Source organism: Sinohyriopsis cumingii, chromosome 1 (genome assembly GCF_028554795.1).
Source record: "Sinohyriopsis cumingii isolate HCF-2022 chromosome 1, ASM2855479v2, whole genome shotgun sequence".
NCBI classification, from domain to species: domain Eukaryota; kingdom Metazoa; phylum Mollusca; class Bivalvia; order Unionida; family Unionidae; genus Sinohyriopsis; species Sinohyriopsis cumingii.
The window spans coordinates 43,051,074-43,063,937 of NC_142961.1; the positions used below are offsets into that span (position 1 = coordinate 43,051,074).

The 12,864-nt window shown below is 32.0% G+C and overlaps 1 protein-coding gene across 3 annotated transcripts in view; it reads left to right on the top strand.

Annotated features, from left to right (window-relative positions):
- LOC149806787 (extracellular signal-regulated kinase 2-like) overlaps positions 1–12,864 on the top strand; it is a 63,154-nt gene that overhangs the window by 29,083 nt on the left and 21,207 nt on the right. For all 3 annotated transcript variants that reach the window (XM_089957650.1, XM_089957659.1, XM_089957669.1), the window contains one exon: positions 10,544–10,696. In XM_089957650.1, coding sequence (XP_089813776.1) covers positions 10,544–10,696 — 153 coding nt within the window. The remainder of the gene's footprint in view (positions 1–10,543; positions 10,697–12,864) is intronic.

A 12,864-nucleotide genomic window follows, 5' to 3' on the forward strand; every position in this document is an offset into this window, starting at 1 on the left:
ACCTGTACTCAAACTGGTGGTTGATTAGTCCAGGCAGTGAAGTCACTTTTATTACTATAATTATTGGTTGGATTAACAGAAGGTGTTGTTCATATCAGGCAATAAAAACAGCTGATGTATTCCACAACTATTGATCAAACAGTTTCCTGAAACAAAGTGAGTCTTGAGTTTGTTAAAAGTAATGATAAAGAAAACACAAACTTTCATTTTAAGACAGTTGGAAGAATTGATTAATGAAACACTTTTTAAACTATAAAATTAATGATCATCAGTGTTACATGATGAAGGTGGCATGAGATTGCACGCTTCTTCTATTTTTACTGCCAGAGTGCGTATCAAAGGTGGCAGAGCAGTCATGCACATCAAATTGGAAATTTTTTATGTATCATAAATTGAAACTATTAACAGGTGTTGCTATTTAATAAATTATGAATTAGTCATTATTTTATAATTTAAAAAATTAAAATTGAGTTAAATAAGTAACATGCGAGTTCACAAGTTCTTGTAATCTCATTTTTATTAAGTGGCGTATGATAACCTCTTTTTTGGACATAATGCAGTATTCATTGCTACAATAGCTGTGCAGATAATGTAATTTGGACATAATTCATCATATAATGTTATATTAGCTATAAAAAAAATGTATAATGCAATTAAATTCCTGAACCAGTTTAAGTGATTGGAGTGATTTACATACTTTGGAAAATCATCGCTATATTTGGAGTTACTGTGTCAAGATTGTTTGAAGTATTTTTTGTAGAAAATATGGATTATCTTTCAGATTTAAGATAATGTGAATAGATGTATATTACTCATACATTCTGTTGTCAAAGATAATCAGTATGTAAGAAACAATATCAATATTAAAACTGGGGCTTGTTTCTGGTTTAGTTTCTGGTGATGATTGATACTTATCACAACAGCAGTATATGTGCATGATGAACATGGTTTTACAAACAAAAAGAAAAACAAAGCCAGAATTGTAACCAGAATTTTTTATTTGTATATGAAAAAACACTGAAACATTATCAAGAAAATCATTCTGTATTAGCAAGCAAGGGTGTAATGCAACCTTGTTAACCAACCTAGACTATTTTCGATCACTTGCTTGATGCATTGATACACAATCCTGCCAATAAAGATGTTTATTTCTCTGACAAAATATTAGGGAAGATTGATAATTTTCATTAGTGCAAAAATTACCCGGACATAGAGGAACGTAATTATATTTTAATGTCCGGATATTTAGGTCAATGATGGTAGGATGTACATACTCTATTTGTCAGTCTTGCTCTGCTTGTTAAAATTATGTAATTGACCTAGATCACTAACCTTCATTTAAAGCATTGGTACTACCCATTACTTTGCTTTCACTAGAACTTAAATTGTAACACTGCATGGACCTAATTAGTCAACCCATAAACACATGGTGCTACAATCTTTTCTGTGGGCATTACTGCAGGAACGTTGAGTTATTCCAGTCACCTTAAAACATTAATAAATTAATGTGACAAAGCATCAGTATTTGAGGGCAGATGTACTCTTGTCAGGTTTAATAAACCAGTAAATATAGTTAGACCTTGCTAACTAGTTGTGTCCATCCATAATTACTTGTTACCACCCAGGATGCTAGGTTTCTGTGATGTTTGATGAAACTTGATATGTAAGCTTTTGTATCAGATGAGTTTAGAACAAAACCTAAATCTGTACATATTAAGTCTTTGGGAGCAATTTTGTTATATTTCCAATACAGTTCTTTTGATACCTGTTGGATGTGTCAGTCGTCTGTTCCTATCAGTGCATGTATTAATCAAAATTACATCCTTATATACATTTCTTACACTGTTCATGTATTAATCAAAATTACATCCTTATATACATTTCTTACACTGTTCATATATTAATCAAAATTACATCCTTACATACATTTCTTACACTGTTCATGTATTAATCAAAATTACATCCTTATATACATTTCTTACACTGTTCATGTATTAATCAAAATTACATCCTTATATACATTTCTTACACTGTTCATATATTAATCAAAATTACATCCTTACATACATTTCTTACACTGTTCATGTATTAATCAAAATTACATCCTTACATACATTTCTTACACTGTTCATATATTAATCAAAATTACATCCTTATATACATTTCTTACACTGTTCATGTATTAATCAAAATTACATCCTTATATACCTTTCTTACACTGTTCATGTATTAATCAAAATTACATGCTTATATACATTTCTTACACTGTTCATGTATTAATCAAAATTACATTCTTATATACATTTCTTACACTGTTCATGTATTAATCAAAATTACATCCTTATATACATTTCTTACACTGTTCATATATTAATCAAAATTACATCCTTATACACATTTCTTACACTGTTCATGTATTAATCAAAATTACATCCTTATACACATTTCTTACACTGTTCATATATTAATCAAAATTACATCCTTATACACATTTCTTACACTGTTCATATATTAATCAAAATTACATCCTTATATACATTTCTTACACTGTTCATATATTAATCAAAATTACATCCTTATATACATTTCTTACACTGTTCATGTATTAATCAAAATTACATCCTTATATACATTTCTTACACTGTTCATATATTAATCAAAATTACATCCTTATATACATTTCTTACACTGTTCATATATTAATCAAAATTACATCCTTATATACATTTCTTACACTGTTCATGTATTAATCAAAATTACATCCTTATATACATTTCTTACACTGTTCATGTATTAATCAAAATTACATCCTTATATACATTTCTTACACTGTTCATATATTAATCAAAATTACATCCTTATATACATTTCTTACACTGTTCATGTATTAATCAAAATTACATCCTTATATACATTTCTTACACTGTTCATGTATTAATCAAAATTACATCCTTATATACATTTCTTACACTGTTCATATATTAATCAAAATTACATCCTTATATACATTTCTTACACTGTTCTGTTGGAGGATTTGATGCTTCAGTACTATAAATGTAATGGTAGTTGAAAAGGGAATGGTGCACAACTGGCCCCTGCCATTTTTCTTCTCTTATGACGAAGTTTCTCCCAAATGGTAAGAAAGTATGAGAGTTACAGTAACTGTAACAAGAACTCCAGGCTCCAAAGTTTGGATTACATGTCAGTATGTTGCCAAGATTTTGTCCATTATTCCAGGCCTGTGACTAATGCTTTAGCTAGAAAAACATTGTGTGCATAGTTTAGATTGGTTTTGGTATCAATTGGAAGAATTTAATGACTTTTGTTTACATGTTTACCAGTATACATTGAATAGTTGTGACAACTCACTGAAGTTTTGTGGTCACAACTTTTCCTTTGATAATTAAAATAAACTTGAACTAATTGAACTGAAATCCAGCTACATGTGCTTTGGAAATCAAAAGAATCATTCAGTTCCAAGTTTTAGCTTTACTCAAAAATACCTCTGATAAGACCAATCCAATATTTAATCAGACATGTAGCCAGTTAATGGTCCTTACACAATTTAAGCCTTGCAGAATAAAATTAAACCCAGCATGGAGACACATATAGTACATACATTGAAATCTTAATTTTCACTTGTTTCTGTTTTAAAATTACCTGGAGACTGGTATTGTGTAAAAACATTCATGGTATTATGTAAACATGTATTTATGAGCACTTGTATTTAAGAAAATGGACATGGTCACATCCCATTCTTATGTGTACTGGAGATGCTTAATAAAACCTCCAAAAATCATAGCAGTGTTTTGTTGTTGTTGTTGTTTTAAGGGATTTTGGTGATGAGAAGTTTATATGCATTTATAATATGGTAGTTCCACATGAAATTAGTGTGTTCTGACAACTTTAGTGTGGCTGTTATCATGAAAATCTTGTGACTGCTTCTTTTCTCAAATCACTGACAGGATTATAATGAAACTTGGCTAATCTATTCAGTAGGTATAATTTTTACACATCTTTTTGTATACAATTTGCAATAAGTATGATTTGCATGCAAAAATAGACTCCCTTGCATGCCATTGTATATATATATATATATATATATATATATATATATATATATATATATATATATATATATATATATTACCTTCACTGACAAGATCAAAAAAAAGATAATAATGTTTGGTCCATAAGCACTTGTAATGATTTGTGTTATATTCCTATCTTAAGTCAGGCATATTATGTTGTGGCCTTGTTTATACATCCATTGGTATCTTAATCCATTCATTAATATTTGCTTGTCTGGCACATGACTTTGTAAATGTTTGATAGACTTTCATGAAACTTTGCCCCCAGTATATATCATTACTAGATGGTATGGGTATGTTGCATACTGTAGCCATTCCCCCTCCCCTTACTCAAATTCAAGTTCATGGCAAGAAAGACTGTAATTCTTTGAGTTGTGTCCTCATAACAATCAGAATAAAATCAGATCTCCACTGTCCTAGGTGAAGATCAGACAGCGACAGCTTAGGGGTCATGTTCTGGTGACCTTTGAATTAGCTAGTGGAAATGCAGCTTTCAAAAAATCTGAAAGTGAATTAAATAATTTAGCACACATTTATGCTGTTTAGCCACACTGCTCAGTCTCCCAAATGCTAAGTTTAAAGATTTCACCCGATTGGCTGGTAAAAGTAGTGATTATGGTAATAACATTGGTCACCAGAACATGACTGCTAAGATCTTAACTTAGGTCAGTGGAGATCTGGTTTTAATCAGATTGGTCCTCATAACAGTCGTGAATTTGAGTCATTGAAGATATTTTGATGAAAATGTAGCCAATGATATATCATATATAGTCATTGTTTTTCATACCATAGCTGTGACTCTTGTCTTGATGAAGAACCCGGGAAAACCCCGAGAAGAACTCTCAACCCACAAGAAGCTACTGGCAAGCTTTCTCACATACCCACATTGGCTGAATCCTAGACTCAAACCCATGCAGACAGAGGTGAGATGGCAGTGATCCATAATGGAGAGTGCTTTAGACCACTCAGCCACTCGGGGCCCCTTAGGCCAGTTATATTTCATGCATTTATGGCGTGTCATATACTATAGCCATGCCCTCTGCCTCAAAAGTCAAAGTCACAGCAAGAGAGATTGTAATGCTAACTTGCAAACTTGTAAGGAGTTTAACTTTAAACCACTATAAATACATTAATAAAACTTTATTACCAGTTATATATCATGCCTTGACAGTAAGTCACATGCCATCAGCATACCACCTGCCTAAAAGTGAAGGTCATGGTAAAGGAAAATAGTTGTTACTGTTGTTTTGGGTTTAAAACCTTTTCTAAGAACAAGATTAGGTTGTACATGGTGCCAGTATAACCGGTGGAGAAAGAACCCAGGAAAAACCATGGTAGGAACCACCCATCCCACAGGAAGCTGCTGGCAGTTTTCTCACTTACCCACATTAGCTGAGCTTGAGACTTGAACCCATGTAGACAGAGGTGAGATGGCAGTGATTGGTAAAGGCAAGTAGTTTAGACCGCTTAGCCATCTGGGGTCCTAAGTGAAAAAAGAAATCAGTGACCTCTATACTCCATGCCTCAAAGTCAAGGTCATGTCAAAGGATATCATAAATTTGAGAACTCTATCCTTGAATGGGTAAAATGTTTAAACTATTAATTCAGAAGATATTTAATGAACCTTTATCCTTATATGTATCTTTACTGGACAGTGTCTCTTGTATTCACAGTCATACCTATTGCCTCAAAGTCAAGGTCGCAATTAGGGATTATTTAAGTCATTGCTCTGTTCCTTATCTATGCATTCAATTATTATTCCCTTAAAACACTTTTCTAGAAACTTTACCCAGGTACACACCATATCAGATGATTTTCAAATCCCCAGCTTAACAGTTAAGGTCATTAGTGATGGCCTAAGTTATGCTATTTGATGTGCCTGTATGTGTGTTCTGGTCTGGTGCTGTTTCATGGTTTTCCAAATTTGTCATTGTCAGAACCATCAGCATTTATAGGATGTTTTTCTGTAACATTTGGTAAAAATATTTTTTTCCCCCCAGAATAACATGTGATGATTATTTGAAGGTGATTGCCATTGAAATGCTGAAAAATGAATATATTTATGTAATTAATGACCCAAGCAATCCTAAACTTAAATTTTTTTTTACATCTTGGTGTGTATTACTTGTGCTCCTTCTACTTAAATATATATCAACATGTAAGGGTTATTACATGTACATAAAAAAGCATAGAAGAAAACACCCTGTCATGTTAATAAAGGAATATCCAAGTTATTTATCAGATCTCTGTGATTATGTGTGTTTTAACAGTGTGATCAGTTTGTGCAATTGTACCCTGCTGTAACAAATGGTTTTGGGATCCATAAAGGTCTGTAGAACATTTGTCAGCTATAATACCATAATTACTTGCATATAAATTAAGCCCATATGCACTGATTTAGATTAGCTGGTATATATTGTGCTGTCAGATCTGAGACGATGCAGTTTGTTAGGAGTAATAAGTAGAACAGTAAGTACTGACCCTGATCTGTCAGCTCTTTATGCAACAGCAAATCAGGGTCTGCATTGTCTGCAGTTGATTTCAACTTAAGCACTAGTATATATGATAATAATGATTTGTGTCATTACAACACAGAATTGTATCATTCTGCATGCGCTGTTTGTATCCAAATGTGTTCTCTTTACCATATTTACCCTATGTATAATGTATACCCAGATGTGAAGAGTGTGTGTAGACCTAAATTGACTGTTATATAGAATACTAGCAGAACAGGGTCCATTATCTGATTATTGCCATCTCCTAAGAAAACTGTTCTGCTCTACCAAAAATCACTGTACTCAGACAGGTTCGAGGTAGAACACCAGACTACACTGTACAAAGACAGGTCCCAAGGGAGAACATCAAACAACAATGTACAAAGAAAGGTCTCAAGGTAGAACACCAAAAAACAACTCTAGGAAGACAGTTCTCAAGGAAGAAGGCGATAATAGATTTTCCATCTCACTTTACACATGTGACATTATATAACATTGGTGCATAGCAATTCATTCTTTTTGTCAATAGAACTTAAGCATTTATGTAGATTATGATATGTTAGTATTATTTTTACATAATCTTTTTTAACTTTAAGCAGTAATCTTAGCCTGAAATTATACAAAACGGTTGTCCTTTCTATTGGCATTTGTACCATTTATTGCATCCTGTTTTTGACAGAAAAATTGGAATTATGATTATCACACAGTATTTAACCAATGTCCTCTTTATTAACCTCATTGACTGTTCTGTCACAGACACTGGCATTGTTTAATCATATGCATGGCCCTACAACCATTGCAGGGTTCAAGAAAAGCACTTGTCCACTCATCCTAACCAGGTAAAATTGGTTGGGTCATATAAAACATTATTGCATACTGGACCTCAGTGGGCCAAGCAGATACAGATTTGCACCTTGAAAATGAATCTGAATGCATTTTCTACCCATAACAATTGTGAAAGTTCAAAATCGCTTAACATTTAGCATGTGTCACTTATAAATATTAACCTATCCCTAATCTACTTACTAATGTTGTCAGTCAGTAACATGTTGTGAAGAAAACAACTTCATTTTTATTTACAAAGATGTAAGCTTGGTACAACAATGGGTAAATATCATGAATATATTACGCTGCAGTTCCACACTTAGTACTCAATTTGTTAATAGTGTTTGCATTTACAGTGACAATTTTCAGTACTTTAGTCATCATTTTGATGTGAAGAAAGATTCCCTATCAATGAGCCATCACACATGAGGCAAAGGTCTTGGAAGCAGTATTTCCTAACTGATTTTGATCAAACTGGAAATATGAGTTTATATATTTAAGAGTTTGGATGAGTTCACTAATGAACAAGATTCATGCATATTAATGAGTTGATCTTGCATCTGATTGGCTGAGCTTATTACTACTCTGTAGGCCATACTTTAGATTGGAATTTTTTAGAACTTAAAATATAGGCTAAAATACGAAGAAGATCTTCAATCTTCAGTCAGTCTGAGAACACATGGCATCTATGTATATTATTGAGGTGATCTTGCATATGTTTTTGATTCAGTTTTGATAAACTTGCTAAATAGGTTTTAACCTTCGTATCTAAAATGAGTACATTATGAACAAGAGACCACTCCAGTGGCCTAAGTGGTTAGAGCATCTGGTTTGGATGCAGGAGGTTATGGGTTTGAACCCCAGCCAAGTCATACGAAAGACTTTTATGAATGGTTCTACCAGCTGCCTCGCTTGGTGCTCAGCATTGAGAGGCTAGTGTTGGTTGACCTGGTGTCAGGATAATGTGACTGGGTGGAACATGATGCTACATGTCTGCAGCATGATGACCCAGCACTAGACATCACTACAAACTGCCACAATGTAGACATCATAGCAATATGACTGAAAAATTGTTAAAGCTACGTTAAAAATCCAAAACACACACAGACATTATGAGCATGATCCATGCCTTTTAAATAAAGTGGCTTTCCATCTGATTGGATGAGTTTGTCAACATATTAGTGATGTTATATCTGATTGAATTTTTGTCAGACTTTATAAAATTGACTCATATCATCAAGATATATATGTATTGTGTTTATTTTGAATAAGACATACAAATGCATATTAATGAGCTGACATTATCATTGTTGTAGACAGATTACATCAGGAGATACTTTGCCACAGATTGGCAGAGCTCATTATAGACAGATTACATCAGGAGATACTTTGCCACAGATTGGCAGAGCTCATTGTAGACAGATTACATCAGGAGATACTTTGCCACAGATTGGCAGAGCTCATTGTAGACAGATTACATCAGGAGATACTTTGCCACAGATTGGCAGAGCTCATTGTAGACAGATTACATCAGGAGATACTTTGCCACAGATTGGCAGAGCTCATTATGTCTGCAGATCTAGAGACTATATTTCTTATCATATTTCCTTAAAACTTAGGAAATGGATTTATATCGTCAAGATGGATGACTTTGATTATACCATATAAACATGCTTAATAAAATGGTCAACTGTTTTATAAGTATTATGGGATGCATGTTTCCATTATTCCATTGCCAACAAAGATGTTTATTTTTCAATGTTGTTGTTGTTCAAATGGAAGAGGCCCAGAGTGAAGTCCCTATTCTTACTCTATACAGTCAAATGTTAATTACTTCTACTTCTCTTGAGAGACATGGTCAGTTTATCTGGATAAATTACTACAGTTTCTGTATTATTTCATACACTATGGTTGTTCATACATCATCAGTCTATAAAAATTATAATTGTATTATGTTTGTTAATTGCTTGGTACAGAGATCCACTATATTATATATTATCTTGCATATATTTTGGTACCTAAAAGATGATATTTTTAAAAACCTAGTATAGCTATTTATACACCTTAAAGTATAATTCATTAAAGTGTATGAAAAAATCATGGTTAATACAGTATTTTCTAAATAAACAGGTAAATGAATAATAATGTAAAGTTTCAAGTTGTACATTTAGTTCCAGATGTCATTCATTTTGTTGAGATGTATAGATGAAAAGTGCAGAAAATTGACTAATGGCCATTCATTGTTTTACTGTACAAATTTAGCTGTTGGCTGTGGATTAGAAATATATGTACACCAAAAACAGATTCTGGCATACATGTAATGGTCTTATTGAGGTTGATAGATTGAATTTTTTTTATCAAAGCTTAGCATATCAGCGCAACTTAGGCTATAGTGCTAGCAATTCAGTACTGATACCCTAAAATATTTTTAAAGCAAAGTTCTTAAAGTATCTGTGAAAGAAATCTACTAATGTACAAAAAAATCTCTGAGGATTGAAAGATTTTTGTACCAGGTTAAGAATTTGGTTTTGAGAGGTTTGGGGTTTACAGTTGATTTTAACCACTATATTTTAAGGTTTTTATACATGTATTTGTTACATTTTTTTTATTATTTTATAAGGCTTTCGAAATATAATAGCATCTTTACTGATAACTTTGTTCTTGTAGGACTTTTGCAATTAGAAAAGTATAGATCCCTAATGGGGATTTTTGGCTCTTTTTTATCTTTACATTTTTACAACTTTACTTTTACTTGGCACTGTATAGCCAGTATTGTGCTGACTCGCTGTTAAACCCTATTCATACATGCATACATATGTGCATACTGAGTTAATTTTTTTGAAATGTGGAATATAATAAGGCAAAATCTATTTCATAACTTTTGTAAAGAAATTTGGATTACTGCAGTTTCAGTCTTGGAGAGTTTGATTACTGTTATATATGCAAACAAAGATAATGTATATTTTGTAATGGTGCCAGTTCTTTTTCAGCAATGTTAATTTTGCTAAATTTAGAAGCTGATTATGACTGAATATCTGGGGTAAACACAGTGTCCATGAAAACAAGGTCATTGATGACTAAACCTGCTGTAAATAGACTTAATGTTAGATGCTCTTGATTTTTCATTTTAAGGGTCAAGATCCCATAAAAGGGAGGCAAGTATCAGCTCCTCCAGCAACACGGGTAGGAAGTCGACCAGGCTCAGGAGTCTACAGGCAGAATCCCAACAACCCAGTCATCACAAGAGACGACAAGACTGGACTGACAATAACAAGTTCCCGAATGGTAAGTCAGCAGTCAGACATTGTTGTATGCATGATTTGTTATGTCACTCAGAAAACTGATTTTGGACTGATGCTTCCTTTGGCTGAATCCTTTAGAAACATTCAAAATTAATTTGGGATAAGTATAATGCTAATATTAATATATAATAATTATATATACAAAGGGTGTAACAAAGATCAACATTTAATAACATAGTCTTATTTGTTGCACTGTAGTTTTCATAGTAATTTAGTTCTTCTCCTAACCACATTGTTGATTTCTGTGAATTCACTATTTTTGTAGGGTGACAATATTTGTGGATTTTGTTGTTGTTACCAAATATAAATGTAAAGATCCAACAGATGATATTCTTTTAGTGTTAACAGTCTTTGAGTCGATGGGCAAATTGCATTAATTCATATTTATGGCTGAAATTTTCCAGAAACTTTATGTGTGAATTATATTCAAGTAGTGCAGTGAAAGTGGTGAAAAAATTGTATTATCAACAATCTCCTTTGCGAGATACCTTGGTGCCATTTAGAGTTGGTTTAGGATAATCTGAAAAAGTAATAGATCAAGAAATTAAGAAACTTTTTATATAAATATGGATGCTTTTGGATGGACTTTGTTTTTATAATATAAAGTGAGTGTTTCTGTTTTGTTTAAATGAAAATTTTGATAATTATACTCATTAAATATATAAAAATTACTCCAATTATCATGCTTGTGCAGAATTTGGACTTTGAGAAAAACCCATATGAAACACAGTAATTTAGAAGTTTTTGAAAAACAGTATAATGAAATAAAGGCTACTTTGGTAATTACCTTTTTTTGGAGATTGCATAGTTATCTCCCCTTAGATACAAATTTTTTTTTTAAAGGAGAATGTTTCATAATAACTTAGCATAAAATCTAAACAAAAGAAAGCTTACGCTCGACCTGATATCAGTTATTTGAACTTATACTTATGGAGGAAATAGGATAATTGTATACAGTGCTAACATTATCTTCAACTCTGAATATTAAGAAAAGTGATAGCTTTCTTACTAGAAAAAAAATGTTTGTTCATTTGTCATAATTTAAATAATTTCCACCACTGTCATAATTTGGCAACTTTGCAAATGATATGTATTTCTAATTTCTTGATTTACTTCGCATGATCTCTTTATTATTATACTAAAGTTTCTAATTTATAACTACTATAATCACAGAACAATAGGTTGTAGTAAATCAATAATGTTATTATTATTTTTAGACATTTAAGTTTATAAAGCATTTGCTGCAGTTTTATTCTGTTAATTTTAACTTGTATTGCCTGGCATATTTAAAATTTCTTTATTACTAAGCTGTATTTTAACAAATTAAAGCCCACACGATCATCCAGGATTTGTTTTTCTTCTCATCCGTCCATGAAGTAGCATGTTGTTGAAAATTAATGTATTTTGGTCTATAAAATATTTGTAGCCATGATAGTGTTCTTTTCAGCAAATAAACTTCAAACATGTTTGCATGTTTATCTGGAGCCTTTCATTATAGTAAAAGTCATACAGATCATAAAGGTGTTCACAATCAACTATTTCAATGGCAGTCATTTTTTAGAATTTGATAACACATGCCTTTATAATGGTAATTATTCACTTTATTTGGGTTCTCATACATCCATATTCCATTGGAGGCCCATTATTTACACTCTGTGAAAAATACATACAGCAAAATCATTGTAAAATTACATGAACGTTTTTTGATGAGGTCAGCCAATGGGTATGATTCAATTAAACTGGATTGAATGTCACATGCTATGAGTACATTATGAAAGCAGCAGTTTTTTTATGACATTTAAGGTGTGGAGTGTTCAGCAGGCAGTATTGAATAGACTTTGATTAAATGATTTTAGTATTAAATTTTAAAAACAATATTTAATTTAATTTGAGTAAATGCACCTACGTGACCAAATTGGCATACACTTTAGTAGGAAGTAGGACATAGCTGTCACCTCTGGCAACAGCAGGTTAAGTTTAGTTTTAAAAAATTATTTGCACGTATTCCCTAAACCTCTTGATATATTCTTATCATGCTTTGCCTGATTTATTATCAGTTTAAGATAATTCATTCTAGGACATGTTCACTTTAACTGAAATGAAAATTTATATACAACCATGAAAATTGATACCCATGAAAATTTTGAATTC